Source organism: Oreochromis aureus, linkage group 11 (assembly GCF_013358895.1).
Source record: "Oreochromis aureus strain Israel breed Guangdong linkage group 11, ZZ_aureus, whole genome shotgun sequence".
In the NCBI taxonomy this organism is placed as follows: Eukaryota; Metazoa; Chordata; class Actinopteri; order Cichliformes; family Cichlidae; genus Oreochromis; species Oreochromis aureus.
In genome coordinates, this window is record NC_052952.1 from 17,202,205 (window position 1) to 17,221,729 (window position 19,525).

At 38.1% G+C, this 19,525-nt stretch overlaps 2 protein-coding genes across 3 annotated transcripts; one reads left to right on the forward strand and one right to left on the reverse strand.

Moving 5' to 3' along the window:
* The first annotated feature begins 6,651 nt into the window (after positions 1–6,651).
* On the forward strand, positions 6,652–12,510 carry LOC116319821 (chemokine-like receptor 1). The gene is made up of 3 exons (XM_031739263.2): positions 6,652–6,679; positions 10,946–11,046; positions 11,147–12,510. The coding sequence occupies exons 2-3, from the start codon at positions 11,037–11,039 to the stop codon at positions 12,217–12,219; spliced, it is 1,083 nt and encodes a 360-aa protein (XP_031595123.2). The 5' UTR covers positions 6,652–6,679; positions 10,946–11,036; the 3' UTR covers positions 12,220–12,510.
* Positions 12,511–14,281: 1,771 nt separating this feature from the next.
* lin37 (lin-37 DREAM MuvB core complex component) lies at positions 14,282–19,523 on the reverse strand. Of its 2 annotated transcripts, none has more exons than XM_031739259.2 (9): positions 19,129–19,523; positions 18,834–18,909; positions 18,696–18,746; positions 18,523–18,552; positions 18,162–18,247; positions 17,863–18,023; positions 16,492–16,623; positions 16,289–16,359; positions 14,282–14,871 (listed from the first exon to the last, which is right to left on the reverse strand). In XM_031739259.2, exons 1-9 carry the CDS (start codon positions 19,160–19,162, stop codon positions 14,784–14,786), a joined length of 729 nt encoding a protein of 242 aa, XP_031595119.1. In that variant the 5' UTR covers positions 19,163–19,523; the 3' UTR covers positions 14,282–14,783. The 2 variants fall into 2 exon arrangements, with proteins under 2 accessions (XP_031595119.1, XP_031595118.1); XM_031739258.2 differs by having other exon boundaries at positions 18,696–18,749.
* Positions 19,524–19,525: the final 2 nt, after the last annotated feature.

The following is a 19,525-nucleotide window of genomic DNA, read 5'->3' on the forward strand; positions in this document are numbered from 1 at the left end:
GGTGAAAGGTGATATGATTTCTTAAAAGACTAAATAAAGTCATTTTGTGTTTAGGTAACATCACTTCACCTGCAAATCCATCACCTGCACTGGAAGCAGCTTTTAGATACATACAAACAGCCTCCACTGGCATCTACTGTGTGATATTTATAGTTGGAACTCTGGGCAATGCACTGGTTATTTACGTGATGGCCTTCAAAAAAAACAGTAGAAACAGTTTGGTTTCTCAGCCTGGCCATAGCTGACTTCCTCTTCACAGCCTTCCTAACTTTCTTGATCATTTCTTTCCCTCAAAGTCACCAGTGAGATTTGGGGAAATTCATGAGCAGGCTCAACACCTTTGTGAAAAGTGTTGGGAAGGTAACTTTTCAAATGTATTCCACTACAGATTACAGAGTATATGCCCCAAAATGTAGTTTGTAACATATTCCTTTAAGTTACTCAATGTGAGTAACGTATTCTGAATACTTTGGATTGCTTAATATATTGTCATGCTGTCAACTACATGAATGTACTATTTTTGTGTGATTTATTACTATTACTGAACTGAACATGATTATTTGTAGCAAGCAGGTTGTCTAACAGTCTACACATATATGAACTAACCTCAGCTAATGCCAGCTAACAATGTTAGCTCGGTGGTGAGTAGCCTTCAGTAATAGTAATAAATCATACAGTAATCCGGTCTTTAAGAGATGACGTGATGAATCCTGCTTCCAGGCCCAAACAACTCTGCATTTATTAAGGCTGTTGTGTTTTTAACATGTTTTAATGCTTTGTATCTTGTTCTATTTAATCTCAACAAGCCCCTTAAAACAGTCAGTGATCACTGTCGGCCTCTCTCGGTTTTTATTACCACTATTCATTTTAAAGCTGAGTTATTAAAACCTCATGATGCAACTACATCCCAGCCCATGCAGCAGCATATTAATGACTAACCTCGTATTGTGGATGGATTATCTCAGTTGTTCTCCTCACTGACGTCTGTTTGTCTGTCTGTTACACATCATGCCATGCAGTTGCATTTGTCCCTAAATATCGAGAACCCTCATGTTAATTCTTATCGAGTGGAAAAAGTTCATCCTTCAGCTTCACTGTGTTTATGTTATGCTAACATAGCTGTGTCGCTAGCGATCACGTCATTATATACCAGCTAGCCCAACTTCAGTAACCCGACAAATGTCACCACTGTTTAGTTTTCTGTCTTCATTTATGTCGGAAGTGATAGCAGAGCTGTGTATCTTAATTTGTTTCAGAAATCTCTCAGTCTAAATATGGTATATTATATTTAGATGGAAACTAGTAAGCTGACCCTAGAACTGAAGAAGCTTCTCGGATGAGAGGTGAAACGTCTTCAAGCAACTTAAGCTTGCTTATCCAAATGTGCTTTAGCATACCTCAAACGACTCTGTTTATGGCATGTGCACAGAAAAGGCTTCTTCTGCATTACTGTCCCATACAGCATCTCCTCGTGCAAAGTGCGCTTAATAGTTGAATGATGCACAGTGACACCATCTGCAGCAGATGATGTTGCAGGTCTTTGGAGCTGGTCTGTGGGTTGACTATGGCTGTATCCCAATTCAGGGTCTGCAACCTTAAAGGCCGCATTTTAAGGCCGATTACGTCACAGCGACTTGACGAAGGCTGTCCCAATTCAAAGGCTGCTTGAAATGCGGCCCTCAAATGCGTCCTTCATTTCCCGGATTTGAAGGATGGGTCGGTGTAGACTTCATGGCCCAACATATCCCAGACTTCATAGCGTGGCGGTGGGTGTGGATAATTTTGCCCCAAAAACGGCAGACGGTTGAAGTGGAGCGGCAAGAGTAAACTCTTAAAAGTAAGTACTGAATATTATGTCACTTATGTGCAAATGTTTAATAATGAAGAACATTAAAACATTACTGTTGGCCATATGTCGGCAAAGTTATGTGCCATTAGCAACGTTAGTACTTTGTGCGTTAACTTGGTTTTAAAGCCTTTACTGTAAAATATACGCAGTTCAATAGTCGACCTTAATCTTACAGAGAATGTGATGATTTTATGGATAATTAAAGTCAGTCATATATCCACAAACACAACAAGCTGAAAGTCAGTGATGCTGCTCGGTTTGCACTCCTGAATATCACGGCACAAGCAGGATTCACTGTAGTGTTAATGTGCAAAAAGCGTGTATTCCCGGAAATTCGATAAATTCCGAGAATACTGCGCGCTTCTTTTGTGGTGGAGGAACACCAAAGTAATTGCTTACGGAGCTTGCTTCTTTGAAATCTTTAAGAGTTCTGAACAAATGTACGTCCTCCTCCAGAAAATCTTATGTATGCATAAGCGCGTTGCAACTTCTTATCTGGTGCACGTCTTTTATTTTGACAGCGAATGCGCACCTGCGGACCACTTATGTGCACCCCTGGTTATATTGCTGCCTCTGTTCGGTGGTGTCGAGCCAAACGGACTTTAACGTTTGTTTGAACGAGCTGACGGTTCACTCGTTAAGCTGAAAGAAAGATGCTTTAATCACAGGAGTCACACATGTGTCCACTGGACCATCTGGGAACTCTTCTTGTTTAGCACTCTTAATAACACAAACACTAAATCCTCCTTCTCTTGTGCTGTTTTGTAGCAGTGTATACACCTGAGACTGTCACCTGTCTGTCTGTCCTGCACTCTCTCTCTGTTTCTTTCTCTCTGATTGTGGAATAAAAGTATGAACATGTATTTATAAGTTACACTTGTGTTTGAATCCTGCAGCTTATCACACATTTGATTTCCATGTGTGACGACTGCAAGTGTCCAGAGTGAGGACAGACTGAGGGACCCACTGCTGCACATCATCTGTGAGGCTTTGCACCCCTGATGATCCACCAGGACAAACTCAGCAGTGTGTGAGGAAGAGGAGGAGGAAGAGCCAGCAGCAGCTGACAGATGGAGAGAATAGACAGACTGTTCCCTGTTTGTGAAGGACTGCTAGGAAAGTTTAGAATAACTAATTGTCTGTCCTGAATCAGTCTTATTAGGTAATGTTAAAATAATTTGATCATTCCAGTGTTTTCAGTGTGGGAGAAAGTACTCAGGGCCTTCAGGTTACACACTATGAAAGGCAGCAACAAGTTTAATGTTCAGAAACCTAAAGTATGTATCAGCAGCAGAATGGAGCTAAAAATAAATGTTTGCTTCAGTTCTATGAAGCTTTGAGTATTTTGGATTAGTAGCACTGCTGTGTTTGTTGCATCATATTGCTGTAATTGTTTATGTGCTTTATATATTCTGAGCTAAGTTGATCTAATAGTGTTACATCATATTCTATAAGGATGTGTTTGTATACTTTCTGCCCAGTTTGACCCATTTAGCAGAAGTCAGCCTGTTTAAGGCTCTGATATCTATTCTGTATGACTTAAAGCAGTTATGACATGCTCTGATTTTCTCACCCAATAAAGGAATATTTCATATATCAGTCCACTCTTCATTCTATCAGACACAGTTATCACAGCTCATACATTTTCTTTTTACACATATATGTAAGCATTGAGCCAAATTTAGTAATGCCAACATATTAAAAGAACAATATTTGACTCTTATATATAATACATCTGTATATACACTGTCAGAGATACTTGTCTTTGAGTGAAGATTTAAGGTGATAGGAAATATAAATAACTGCAACTTGAATCTTTACTGAAGCTCAGTATTTGACACAGAGTTCAAGCTCACTGCTGTAATAACTAATCATGATAAATATAATAACTTTAATATTGGCCATATTATATTTACATTACCAAAGTGAGATGACTTTAGTCTAATGAACAACATTAGCTAATTGTTATTTACTAACTAATTTTTGAATGACTGTTCAGTACAGAAATGAAGCCCAACAATTTTTACAGTCCCGTGGTCTCAGCCTCAGATACTTAACAAATCACACAAAGCTCATGTAAAAGCAAACAAACAAATTTTCTCCTTCATTCCTGTCAAACGATGCTGTATGAAACCTTTCCAGTGGTTAGTATCATAGTTGCTAGGCAACCTGGGCAGCGCGACGGAGGGCCGGAGGCTAGACCGTCCCATTTCAGAAGCCTCGCACTTCGGGCCTTAGCGGTCTTTGAGTACGCGGCCCTTGTGGACCATTAAGGCTGCGTACTTTAAGGCTGCAGACCCTGAATTGGGATGCAGCCTATGACTGTTCTCACCATCCTCCGCCTCTGCTTATCTAAGATTTTCTTTGACCTGTCACTTCCGGCCTTAACTAGAGCTGTGCCTGTGGTCTTCCATTTCCTCAATATGTTCCTCACAGTGGAAACTGACAGCTGAAATCTCTGAGGTAGCTTTTTGTATCCTTCCCCTAAACCATGATGTTGAGCAATCTTTGTTTTCAGGTCATTTGAGAGTTGTTTTGAGGCTCCCATGTAGCCACTCTCGAGAGAAGACGCAAAGAGGAGAAAAACTTGCAGTTGACCACCTTAAATACATTTTCTCATGACTGGATTCACCTGTGTATGTAGGTCAAGGGTCAATGAGCTTACCAAACAAATTTTATGTTCCAAAAATTAGTGCTGAAGGTATTCAAATCAATAAAACGACAAGGGTGCCCAAATTTATGCACCTCCCTAATTTAGTTTAAGTAACTATTGCACACTTTCTGTAAATCCTATAAACTTCATTTCACTTCTCAAATATCGTTGTGTTCATCTGCTACATGATATATTTAAATGAAATTGCTGATCCAAACAACCAATGATTTATGAAGGAAAATCATGAAAATGATCAAGGGTGCCCAAACTTTTGCATACCACTGTATGTTTTTGTTTGCTTAAGATTAACTAACTGTGAGCATTAACTTGCACAAAATGGCAGATGTAGCAATGCAACAACGATACAAACTACTAAACTGGTTTTTTTTATTATGGTCTCTGGGTCCAGTGTTTTGATTGAGTGATTTGTTTCCTCGTTTGTTTCTTTATATTTATATTCCCAAATTTTGGTTTCCTATCTATCCTGTATTGTCCCTATGAATTTGTGTATCTGTTGGGTTTAAGTCAACCCTGCTGGTAAACAGAACCTGTTACTGAAAGCAACCACACAGACACCAGTGTACATTTTACTTGCAAGGGAGTGTTGGAGAGCAGTGCTGCGACTCGCCTGTCCAAGCAACTCCAACACCTCTGCGCCCGCTTCACTCTTTTATTGACAACAGAGGTTACACATAGTTCAGTTAACCACGTGACAGTTTTAAGGCAAGCATGTGTGTGTGAGCAATGTATACGCCTGTCCATGTGTGTGTGTGTGTTTCCAGCTATACCATACATAGACATACGACCTGAACGACCTGAATGAACTTAAACTGTGTGTATGAGGTAAGTCACCTTAAAAGAACATGGTGCTTTCTAAATGTATAGAAACATTATACACTACTTTTGACTAGTAGTGTATGTGGCTGTGCTGCAGCTGTGCAATTACTGATTTCTTGAATAAAACAATACACTTAACATGTAATGTGATCTGAAATTTTGTATTTGATAAATTTTCTATTTTTATACCTATTCTTTTTCTTTTTCTTAATCTTCAAGCTTATTAAAACGTGTTTATTATCCCCAGCATCCATTTCACAGACGAAGACTGAACATTTATTGATCTTTATGCATTTTTAAAGCTGTGAATAAAAGCATGCCGCATTTGTTAGTCTGCATTACACACCTGACTTACACCCTGTTGATCTAACAGAATATCACAACGCTATATACACTATAGACTTGTTCCATTTGCACAATGGAACACACTATGTAAATCTGACTACATAACAAAGTATCTCTTTGAAATTAAAAGCAAAAAGGAAAATAACTCCTTGAAAAATGTATTTGTAGGTTATTAAAGTATGGAGAGCAGAAATGAACCACAGAGTCCCCCAGCTGGTTCTGCTTCATATGCAGTAGAAACATGGCTTTAAATATCTCTAAATAACATTATCATCACATTTGCCTTCAGATCAATCTACTGATCTTTAGGTAGAGGTCAAGGGTCAAATGTCATGTGATATATTGATAGATTTTCATCTCAGACAGTACTGTCACAAAGCTCCTTGTCAGTCAGTTATGTGCATGTAGCCTTTACATTACTGCCATCTTGTGGCTGACAGCTAGACTTTCAATCTGCAGCTCTCTTTTTTTTTAGGGCGTGCCAATAACAACGGCTGGATCTGGGTGAGTGGAGAGGACAGCAGCTTCTGGTAGTTTGTGCATGCACATTGTGGATAAACCGCAGGCCCTTGATGGTAACTGACGGGCAAGCTGGCTCTGCTTTCACTGCTCTGGGATCAGCTGGGAATTGTGCTTCGTGTGAAAACAGCTGCCACTAATAAGTAAAAACATTTCAGTGATTTACAATTTAACAGATGAGTTTTCTCTTGCTAACCACGATGGCCAACATCTTAGATGGAGAGAAGATGGAGCGTGAAAACATTTCTAAAACTTCTACTACATTAACAAGGAAAGGGGTGATGATGATGAAGAGGGGTCGACAGCTTGGAGCATGTTCAGTCTGTTAAAACAGACACGGAGAAGACTCAGCAGAACTTTCAGATTAGTTTGTTGAGTCTTTTATTGTTTTGTTATAATTATTATAATTATTTTTAATGTGCTTTTTTTCAGAGGTAAGTAATCCTCACAGAAAGGCCACTACAAGCATATGATTTGTGAGTATTATGCTTGATGTCAAACAGAATATAAAGTATTTAAAAGGAGTTCCATCTTAAATATATGCAGTAATAATATTAATCAATTTAGTGCAAATAGGATACTTTTTTCCACAGAATAATTCTTTTTTACTTTCTATATTTTGTGCACAGTTTTCCAGTAATACAGTTATTGCTGCTTCTTTTTTTGAGGAATTCAGTTCACTTATATCATATTGATGCACATGTGAGGAAATGGCAGGACTCTAGTACAAGTGTCAAATGCAGTGTATTAGCAACAGGAGCTCAAAAAAATCTTGTTAAATTATGCACTTTTCTTAAAATTGATATCAGGAAACTATAGAATAGTTATCCCACAGCTCTAATAGCAAGAGGAATATAGACATAAAGTGGTCCTATAAATATAAGCAACCGAAATTCATATGCCTAAATAAAAATGTACAGAGATATGTATAAAATTTATATTCATAAAGTTATATTCATATTTACCAGTTACTTTACACAGCAATCTTACTTCACCACCATCTGCAGCTTTACCCAAAGCAAACACAAGCTCTTATACTTATAGCAAACGTGAAGTTAACATAGAGCGAGGTGAACTTCTACAGTACACTTGAAATGTACTTTAAAACATCAAATTCAGTTCAGATCAAGGACATTTTCAGGGTAAACAACAATGCAACACAAAGCTCTGTTTATCAATAATGTCATTACCACAAATTATATGCATTTATGTATCAGAGTACAGCACTGGTTTATGTGTGGTTTATCCTCAACTCTGTCTATCTATCTTTGATCCCTACTGCAACTCCCAGAAGTGTAACAATGTCATCACACTTCTAAAGCTGTCCTCCCCCGCACAGCTATACTGTGCTTCACCTGTTTGTCTACTCTCGTCCAACAGCAGCATCCACTATGGAACCAAATGTGTGGTCACTGGCTGGAGCTGGACTGAACAAACCTGTGACTCTATTTCCAAAGTTAAATTTGCATAAACATTTGCACAGTTTTCCCTACACAAATGTAAAAAAAAAAAAAACCCAGAACAAAACACTGCTACATAACCAAAATATCTCCCAGAGAAAAATGGGGGGGGGGTTGTTTGGTTTGTTGTATTTCATATCCAGTGTCTGTGAGGATTGTTGAAAGTGGGCAAAGTGTAGCAGACTGTGCTGAAGCTTTGGGTTGTATATCACAATAAATGTGACAAATAATGTGATTTTTAAAAAACAAACAAAAAAAAAACAACTTTTAAGTTTTTAGGTGATAATTTTTTTATTTGCAAATGTAACTTTTCATGCTCAAGCTTTTTAAACCATGTTTATTAGTATTGGCATCCACTACACTGCCTTTATACAGTTAACCTGTGAATAAAACGTGCTGATTAAGTGCATTCTTCTGTCTCCATGACAAACCTGACTTACACCCGACTAATCACAGTGTGGTATACCTGACTTCTCCCATTTGTAAAATAGAACATACTATGTAAGTCAGACTACATGCAAAACACAAAACTATCAGTGTTAAATTTAAAACAGTCCCTAAAAAGTGAAGAAAAAAAAATCACAACTTCTGCCTACTGCACTATTCACTCTAAAACATCAATGTAAATGACGAGGACCCGACACACCGTTCGATTTAGGAGTTTTTATTGATTTTGCACGCATATAACTTCCTTGGTTCGGCATCCACGACAGCCAGCTGCACACACTCCTTTGTTCTGTTCTCCTGCCTCACTATTAGAAAGGAAAAACCTCATTAGTCCAATCATCTCCACCTGAGCTCCGCCCCTTGAGCACACTGCACCACACCTCCCATGCAGCTAAGCCCGATGCTTTTCCCTGTAATTGGTAGGTCACCAGGTCATTTTACTGTCTAGTTATGCCCAATCAAGTCCCTCTAGCCCTAACAAACGATAATTGTCTTTGAGTTTCTCTCCTAGGGCTGCCTCAAGGGGAGGGGCCAGGTTTCCCATTCCAAGTGAGGTTATACAGCTCCAATCTTCCATTTCATCACAGCTGTCTGAATGGGTTTTAGTATGGTCACTGCTGGGACCAATTTGCAGTTGGAACTCATACCAAGGCCTATTGCCCAAGGGAAACACGGGTCCTGTTGCTTACAACTAATGTGCAAACAAATCTGTAGCACTCATATTTTACAGCACAACTAACGGGGATCCTAAAATTGAAACATAAAATACACAATTACCTTTGGGTTACTTTTGTCGAATGTGTTCATGTGAAGAACGCGTTCTTCAGAACAACGTGCATTCTGCCAATGCTGTACTTTAAAGTTTGTCAACCCTAAAGTACCTGCCCTAAGGTAAGGCAGTAAAATGCTGCCCTTGAGGACCTGCCTGGGGCTACAGACCACTGACAGATCCTCGATGACTGTCATTACTGTACTTTAAGGTTTGTCAGCCCTCGAGGACCTGTCAGTGGTCTGGGGCACCAAGCATTTGCCTGCCTCGCCTGATGGTGAGCAGTGTGTCTGATGGCGGCCTCTAACCCACACATCAAATATAGGCTATAACATCAACAGCTCAAAGAGAAGAAAAATCAAGACATGCGTCATCTTGTTATAGTATGGAGTGGTAACTTATGTAAATTGTGTACATGAGCAAACTTCAGTAAATTACATACACATTTAGTAACTACTACACAGCAAACATCCTCATTCTCCATGCATCTCTAGCTTGACAAAAAGAAAACACAAAGCAAACACAAATCCAACCCACAACAAAGATAAAACTAAAACAATACCTGTCAACATCTTTGTGGAGTAATCACTGCCTTTCACAATTTTGCCACCTTGTGGCCAAAGTCCATAACATAATAATAATATTTCACATTACTCAGAAATTAAACTATAAAATTGTGTTTGCCACCTGGATGCATATGCATCTTCTGTATTGCAGGATGGCGTAAGTCACTTATAGTGTCCCATAACAATACAATAAACCTTCTTTGTTTTCTTCAGTCCACTGTGGGATCCTGGAAGAATATGATCACCCCTACAATGAGGAGTCAATTCAGATAAAGTATATTTTCAGGTTTAGCAACAATACCACACGAATGAAAGCTCTCTTAAAATGCAAGCCCTTGTCTGAATGTATTTACCACCCACCAGCTACCTATCCACCTTCTTTATTGTAGAATGGGAGTATTTTATGTACGGTTTATTGCCACATCTTTATTCAGGCCATGACTATGTGTCACTTGTTTGCCTGCTGTCCTCTATCAGTATTTTCTCTGGAACCAAATATTTGATCAGTGGATGAGGCTAGACTAAACTCAAGGTACATTTACATAAACATTTGCACAGTTTTGCTTACACAAATGAAATGCTAAAAATAATAATAATAAAATAAATGAATAAAAGTTAAAAAACCTAATATGCCATTAGACTCTTCATTCTTGGTCCTGTGATGGAATTTTCTGTTAATAAAGTCTGTAACGTGATCAGCTGTGGCCAAGCTTTTTGAAATACTACATGCAGGAGAGCTGACACAAATCAAACATCACAGTTCTACAGTCACGAGAGCTCTGTCCTGGGGACATTGCAGCTTGTCTTTTATACCTTCACACACACACACACACACACACACGCACACACACCTCCTGTACCTTAGAGTTTCTTTGCCACCCGCGTTGTTGCTGGGCAGAGAGCCACTCCCACTATCTTTCTCCAAGAAGCACCTGGCGCTGGCCTCTCTGGGAATTTTCATACAGTCAGCAGATAACATAGCTGAGCATGCTACACCATGTCATATTGACCTTCAAATAAAGGATATGCAAAACTCTGCGGTGAATTTCAAACACCCTAAATCTAAATGTGAGAATAAACAAAAAAATTTTTCATCACAGTCCCAGCAAGCCGATCCATGCTGATCCATCTGTGAGTCCTACCTGTAAAACTGGATAAACGAAACTATTACTTATCATTAATGTGCACACTAATGTGCAGCACATGCATGCAAGAAGGATTACTTTAGAGCACAGCTAATGGGGATCCTGTAAAAGATGAAAACACATGATTACAAGTTTCCCACCTTCCACACAGCATTGATATTTCACCTGATGCTTCTATTTGTTTTGATATTTCGTGTTGAAATCCTCAAAGAGTTACTACATGAAAATGTAACATAGACACAATGCACTGTAATAAATGCTACTCTTTTAAGGTTTGTCCAACCTTTTTAGTGTAATTAGAAAATGATGATTCAGGTAGAGAAACATAAAGGTGTTTCTGTTCTCTGGTGCATAGTCTGAGGGGGAGGAGTAACAAGAGCAAATAAAAGCAGCAAAAGATCGAGTTCAACGTGGAATGAAGACAGACTCTCTCAGCTAAAAGGAACATGGGGAATGGTGAGATCATTTAAACATATATTAGCATTTCTTTTAAACTTCATCAGGTCAAAGGTGATACGATTTCGTAGATTTAAACATTTTTTTGTTTTGGTTTTAGGTAACATCAGTTCAGCTGCAAATCAATCCTCTGGGCTGGAAGCAGCTTCCACACACATACAAACAGCCTCCATTGTCATCTACTGTGTGATTTTTATAGTTGGAACTCTGGGCAATGCTCTGGTTATCTACGTGACGGGCTTCAAAATGCAGAAAACAGTGGAGACAGTTTGGTTTCTCAACTTGGCCATAGCTGATTTTCTCTTCACAGCCTTCCTGGTTTTCTCAATCATTTCTCTCTCTCAGAGTCGCCGATGGGCTTTTGGACAATTCATGTGCAAGCTCAACACCTTTGTGAGTGTAGTCAACATGTTTGCCAGCATCTTTACTCTGACAGCCATGAGTTTGGATCGTTATTTGTCCACCTGGGTGGTGGTGTGGGCACACAACAAGCGCACAGTCTGCAAAGCTCAGCTTGTATGTGTTGGTATCTGGCTTGTTGCTGCGGTCTGCAGCACTCCTTATGTCACTTTTCGCACTGTTTCAGAAAGCAATGGGAGTCATTACTGCCACTACAATTTTACAAGCAAGGAATCAACATGGAGTCTATATACTTTTCGCTTTCTTATGGGCTTTGTGATTCCATTCCTGGTAATACTTGTGACTTATGTGGCCATTGGCATCCGGGCAATGCGCATGCCGAGAACAAGGCGACAGAGATCTTGTCGAATCATTTTCGCCATCATTTTTACATTCTTCATCTGCTGGTTGCCCTTCCATGTTTTCAACTTTATAGAATTAAAAGATAACCCAGATCTCAGGAACATTGTTACAATCGTGGGTCCTCTGACTGTGAGTCTGGCTTTTCTGAACAGCTGCCTGAACCCCATCCTCTATGTTTTCATGTGTGAAGAATTCATGAAGAAGTTTCGGCAGTCCATATGTTTTGTACTTGAGAGTGCTCTGGCAGAGGACCACATGTCATTTATGTCCACTCACTCCATGTCATTAACCTTGTTCAAGACTTTCCAAAAGTCAAACGCTGCTGCAACTTCAAACAGGACGGACACGGCTGATTTGAAATCCTTCACAGAAAGCAAAGTGATCACCGAGGAGACACTGAACACTGACTAAGATTTCAACATCAGGCAATGTAAACTGAAATACATTATTTTTTAAGCATATCAAAACTGAGTTAAATAGCACACTCATGCACAGAACTGTGTTAATATGTTACTTCATGTTAAAGCACAGATTTACTTTTAACTGCTCTTACTATTGCAGGGAGTATCCCACAGTACTCTCTTCAATGTAAGAAAGAAAAGTTACTACTTCTCTGATCAGTCTTAGTACCAGAAAAACTATGTGGAAGTGCTGCAGCTTTGGATTGTAATTGTTAATTTATAGATTAAAAAAACAATGTGACTTTTATGTGATTTTTTTTTTAGACTTTCAAGATTACATTTAATAAGTTTTCTATTTGTGTACATAACCTTTTCATGTTTGAGGTTATTAGGCCATGTTTATTAGTATCAGCATCCATTACCAGTGTTGGGAAGGTTACTTTTAAAAATGTATTCCACTATAGATTACAGAATACATGCTCCAAAATGTCATTTGTAACATATTCTGTTAAGTTACTCAATGAGAGTAACGCATCCTGAATATTTTGGATTGCTTAATACATTGTCATGCTTTTTACAACTACATGAATGTACCATTGCCGTGTGACTTATTAATATTACTGAAGGCTACTCGCCATACCAATACCAAACTAGATTTTTATATAATATAATATAATATAATATAATATACTATAATATAATATGAGTAACATATTAATTAATATAATTAATATAAAATGAGTAACAGAAGGGTGGACATCAGGTAAGGCTGCACTTCATGCAGTGATCTCATATAGAAAACTATTTCTGTATCAGTAATATGTTTTCTTTTTGTCTGCTTTCAGAACTGCACGTGATCATTTGCAGCTAGCAGTTTGTTAATGTTATCCATCAAGTCTAACAGTCTGCAGTCTATTATGAACTAACCTCAGCTAAAGCCAGCTAATAATGTTAGCTCAGTGGCAAGTAGCCTTCAGTAATAGTAATAAATTGTGCTTGAACCTGGTTAACCTGCTTAACACATAATAATAAAGCACCACTCTGATTCAGAACAAACATGCTATTCCTCCCATTCACCCCTCTCAGGTGTCCCTGTAATTGTGCTTGTGAGTGCCAAAGTCTTTTAGAAGAACTGTGGCTGGCAAGATATTCCAAGTAGGCCAAGTAGGCAAGATATTCTGAACTAAAATATTCTGAACTATAGATGTGATATTATTTGTTCTTTAAAGTAAAATAAACAATTGGCAGGTGTAAAAAAGGCTATTTGCAGAAGATGAACAGTCATGTCTTTAAAAAACTGGTGGAAAACATCGCGCAAAGACCTGACACAGGACCTGAGAGATGTATCGGAGCCTTCAGTTGATCCATCTACTGTTCACTGAAACTTCATCAGAAATGGTCTCAGTGTAAGGGTAGCTGTCAGAAGCAGTCCTTATGGAAGGGAAACAGGGATAAAAGGCAGAGGTATGCCAAATTAGACAAGAACTAGACTGAAAAGCAACAACAGTGACAACGGCTCTTATGAAGTAAAGAATCCAAATTTGAACATTTTTTGTTCAAATGGTCGTCAGTATTCATGGAGGGGGCCTATAGAGTCACAACAGTGTTTCTAGCCACTCAGCATAGAAAACACAGTGGAGGCCCCGCCATGGATTGGTGCTGCATTACCACCAGTAGCGGTGACGATCTTGTCAAAACTGAAACATGAACGCAGAAAAGTGCCATGACATTTTGATCCACCTTGTAATATCACCTGGAAAGCATCCAATTCCCATAGCTTTATTTTTCAGCATGATAAAGGTAACAGTAAAAGCATACCTGGATAGAAAAAAAAAACTGTTAAACATTATAACTCAGGAATTGGCCTCACCAGAACTCAGATCTCAGCAATACTGAAGCAAAGTGGGATCATCTTGACAGAGAACTGACGAAAAAGACAGCTAACATCCCAAGTAGAGCTTTGAATGTTCTTCAAGAAGCCTGGAGAACTACACCTGGAGACTACTTAAAGAAACGACAAGAAAGCTTGCCTAAGAGAGTCCAAAATATAAAGTTATGAAAAGCGGCTCAAGAATTTTGCACAGTCCTGTATTTTACTCTATACAAAATGACATGCAAATGTTAAGACATAAGCAGGTATTGGTACGTCATCAATAACTATACAAATGAAAGAACTGTCATGATATATACCTCATTACCTGTAGGCTGCTCGTTAACACACGCCAAGATTAAAGAAGTAAAACTAAAAGTGGAAGAGATTTAAATTAAAGCACTTTAATACACATTTCATTAATCTTGAGATTTTACAAGTCATTGTGTCTGGAAAATACTACTGATGAAACTGTTATTTCAACATATACACTAGATTTTTATGAATAGAAAAAAAGAAGAAGAAACTGTCACACAACAAAATGAAGCCACAGATGATATGTGGTCTTTTAAGGCTCAAGCTCATGTAAACGATTTTCTATGAGTCAGACTGTGTAGAAACAGGTGTATTCAAGCACTGACTGCAAAGACATTGCTTCTTTCCAACCAAGTCCTCTCTGTACTGGAGAGTTACAGAGTAGCCAGTCAGTGATCATAGAGCTCCTTCATTTCCTTAAGGACCTTTATGCTCTCACTGTATCTTAATTGATTCTTGTTGGAGCACTCCTTCCATCTATGAAAAAAAAGAAAAGAAAAAAGAAATAGTTCAATTGTGCACATTTTACCTTTTCATTGAAATAAACTGAAATTATGTTATTTTCCTTCTTAAAAGATTCATAAAAACTTTCATACATGATGCTTGCTACATAACTAAATCTGATTTTGAACATTTCTAACTGAAAAGTCATACACAGTTTTCATCCAGCAATAAAAATATTAGAAGGAGGAGGAATGGTAGTTCAGAGGTGGGCTAAAAGTTCAATTCTTATGAGCCAGCCTTTTAAAGTAATTTTTCCCATAACTGGTCAACTGTGATTGCTCCTTTTGTCCAGCTGTTTCCAAATGAAACAGGCACATACTAAATTTTAGTGTTTAGTCTTCCTTCTTAATTCAATAAAGTTATTAAACAGCAGGTGGCACTCATGGAGGATCAAACTTTGCAAAGTTATATTTTGGGTCCCATGACAAAGATTACTTCATACCCACAAGACGACGGCTCATCAATCACCAAAGACACTGAACAGAGTAAACACTGTCAGATGATGTTTAATTGTGAGCATTATTGAAGGTCATATTTTTACATTTCAATATTCGTAGCTCAGTTTATTATAAAACCTGTGCCTTTGTTTTATGTTTTCTTTCTTTCTTTTGACTTTCTAGAGTCACTGAACACCCTGACTGGCTGGCTTTGCACAAGCTGTGAAATCAAACTGTGAAAGATGCAATGACTAACTTCACAAATCCACCTGTTGGAGCCCAAATCTGATCAGATAACATATAGGTGTCTTTCAGGAATACTTATAATCCTCTATATTAAAAAAATGCATAGAATAACTACACCGTCTGTTATTGACAAATATTGTTTTTGTGAAGGGTAAATACATTTACCAAGATGACAGCAGTTTTACTTCACGGGCACCTTGGTTGTACCGCAGTACCACACACAGCGCTATGCTGAGCTGACACCTTGACATTAAAGGGAAAAAAATAGTTTGGGGGTTTTTTTTAAATGCTATTTATGTTTATGTTTAGACAATTAAATATTAATTTATTATTTGAAACGTATTACAGCCATCTTATAATTTGGATTTCACCAGTTAGTCAAAACAGCTCATAGCCTCATTTATTCATTTCTTTGTTAGCTCTATTCAGCCTGTCGCTGTCCTCTTGTGGTAAATCACACTGTAAAAACTTTTCATTATACATTAAAAGATTTGACTTCACTCATTTGTACCTGGTCATTAATGTTACACCCCTTTCTCCCTAAAGAGTTGGTGAAATTGACAACATCTGAATAAGTATGTCCAGAGGTGAAGCCTTAAACAAAGTTAGATGTTTACAGTGTGCAGCTCAATAAGAGTGTGACTAAATCATTTCAAACCAAGAACATATTATTTTATGTCATAAATGACTTTTCAAGAAAAACATACTTTTGCCTTATCTTTTTCCAACGTTCCATGTGGTCACATATGAGAGAACCTGATACAGCAACATCTGTCAACTGTGAAAAGAGAGGTAGTTAAATTCATGGCTTTGTCTTATTACCTGAAGACCTTCATGTATGAACAGATCTGTAAAATTAAACAATCACAATGCCACAATAACTTTGATGAAAGGCATATTATACAAGAACCTTGGTAACAGTTGGTTTTTCAGTAGGTGGGATCCTGAGATTGATGGGTTCACCAGAGGAGTTGACTGGACAGGCAGTCGGAGGAGGAAGTCGGTACACATTCTGACCTTTACCGTTGATTGTGTCCGTAACCTAGGGAGAAAAAAAAAAGATTACTGCTAAACGCTTATTTCCAACAACAATACTTAGTGATGCCATAACATGCCATTTTGTTTTTGGGGGGCACTTACTAAAACAAAAGAACGAGTACACAATCAGATAGTGCACCTCACAAACAAACAACTCAAAAATATCGTCACTGTAGGGATCATCCATTAAAAACAGTTTCATTATATCTTATTCAGATAACCTTGATTAAAACATGCAAATGTAACAGTCAGTTACATTTGCACTTAGGCAAACAAAAGAAGACAATAGTTTGGCACACAGCGTACTGCAATGAAATTAACAATTAATTTAATTACATTTAATTAATTACATTAGACCTTGTGAAACAACAATTGATTGAATCAGGAAATGATCAAATTATGAGATTGCAAAAGAGTTAAGGCCCTTTAACATGAGATATGGCATGACCTGCGCTAACCGCTAATTAGAGCGAAGGACCCCAAATTTGTGTTGCACTGGCCGCTCTGCTTGTGCGTCATTTTTTGCGGCCGCTCTACGTATACTAGATGCGTCTGCTCCTTTACATTAAAAATCATGTATGTCTCTGAATCATATCGTCTGCAAGATGTTTAATTAAAAATTTTTTTAAATGTATTGTTCATTCATAAAGAAGAAAGCTGTAACTATCCTACTAGTCAAGAGTGTGTCATTTCCTCAACACTGCTTTTCTCTTGAGGTCCCCAAAGTCGCTGAAATGAAAGACTTACTCAAAGGCTCTGGAGATCCCTATATATGCACATAAACCTGTGTCAAAAAGTTCATCAAACTCAGATACACACAGAATGTTTTCCTTAATCATTTGGTTAAACTTAGAGCAGCTGTAGGCATTGTTTCTATTGGTCACGTGAAGGTAAGTCACAACACGCAGTGCATGCACGAGTACTCCTCGCTGGCACGCTTGGGCTGTGCTTTGCTCAGCGCTTTGGTTGGCACAGCAGTACAACGTTATTGTGTGGCGCAAGCAATAGAAATGAACGGGTTTCAGAGCGCAGGGCTGCGCGTCCCACATCCTATGTGAAAGGGCCCTTACACTCTACCCTGCAAAGTTCCACATTAGCAAAATGTAAAAGACCTCATTTTAACTTACTGTAGATGCATGAGTGAAGTATAACTTTAAATCAATGTGCCTCTGTGTTTTTTTGTACATTTGTTGGTTGTACATTTGAATAAAATCTCCAGCATCTAATCCATTTATGATCCTACCTCTTCCTCTACCATGCTCTGTGGGGAGCTGGGGGAAGCAGCTGGTTCTCGAACGGAAGGGTTATTCCTCATCCATGCACGGCAGATAGGATACAGTGGGGTGGCGGTGTTGAACTGAGCCAGATCCACACTGCGGTCAAACAACTTGATAACGTAGGCATCTATTAAAAGGAGAACAAGAGAAAAATAAATTAAAGGTAAGAAAATGGTCACAAGTGCTACAGACAAGATGGTTACACAGTAACCAAGGCACATCAAAGACAAATTCCAATCATTTTTCATTATTTTCATTAATTTACTTTGTTTATGCTGATTGCTTTCTGGAATGCTCTCATCCATCTCTTTTCGCTTCTTTCTCCGGTGCTGTGGAAATCGAGCCGACGGTCTGCAACAAATAGATTTTTTAAAGTAATAAATTTTTGGAGCTTAAAAGAGATTCAAACTAATTTCTCATACAATTCAAGTAAAATTATATTTTTTTTTTCCAGACAAAATGATAAAAAAGTCTAAATATGCCCTGTTTTAAATGCCTTGGTATTTCTTTGTGAAGCACTTTGTGATCTTTGTATTGGAAGGTGCTATATAAATAAAATTTTACTTACTTAGTAATTACAAAAAAGTTACTGACAAGTCAAGTTTAACTAAAACATAAATACTTGCCTTTTTCCAGCAGATGTCGGTGATAAATCCCTAAAGAGAATGGTGGAATATGCATAAATTGCAATTAAAAAATAAATGTTGAAGTAAAATCATTGAATCAGCGCACCCAATTGTAAAATATTCTATTAACAGATCATTAAAAACTAAATAAAACCAAAATCACTGGTCCATACTTGTTCAAAGAGTCGGCTGACAATTTTCCCGGATCACCTTCATTTTGTTCCCTGCTGAAAACATGTTTATATTAGTTTTGTTATTAAGAATAACTCGATTCTATAATAATTATATGCACAACAATTAATTTTGCTAACCTTTCATTTTCGCTCTTCTCTACCAGTCCCTTTAAGACAGCATCTAATTTGCTGCGCGCACCAGCCCCGTCTAAGTCTGCAGAAGTAATAACGAAATAATTAATGACAACAACAATACTCACTTTGGGTGACACTCGCCCCCTGTATTACTTAGCTTTTAAGAATCCTGTATAATCCGAACCACTCAAACTTACAGGCGAATGTACTCCAAAACAATCCAAAACAAGAATTTGTACCACACAAAATTTGGAAAAGCTGAAAACACAAGGCTTCAGGAAATGAGAGCTGCTGTTACCTGGCCTTTCAGTCTTGATCTTGACGTGTTGCATTGTGTCCGCCTTTCTATAGACACCCCGTGGGAACTGACGGACTTGTAAAACCACACGGTTGCTGTTTCGGTTCTTTAGATTTACAATAAATTATGTTTGATTCCTTGCTAACGGCGCCGTTAGCCAAGCTAGCTGTGGGTACCGTTTACAACCAGTTAGCTGTAACCACTGGTTAACAGTTAAGCTATATAACGCTATTAAAACCATTAAGCAAATAACATTTATCCCTATCGACTTCCATATAGTTAATAGAAAGATACAGCACAGCAGTCGTTTATGATTTATACCAAGCTTTGCAGGGTAATGGCCAAACTACTGTTGCTAACTTAGCTTATTTTTGACAAACGCATAACCTTACTAGAC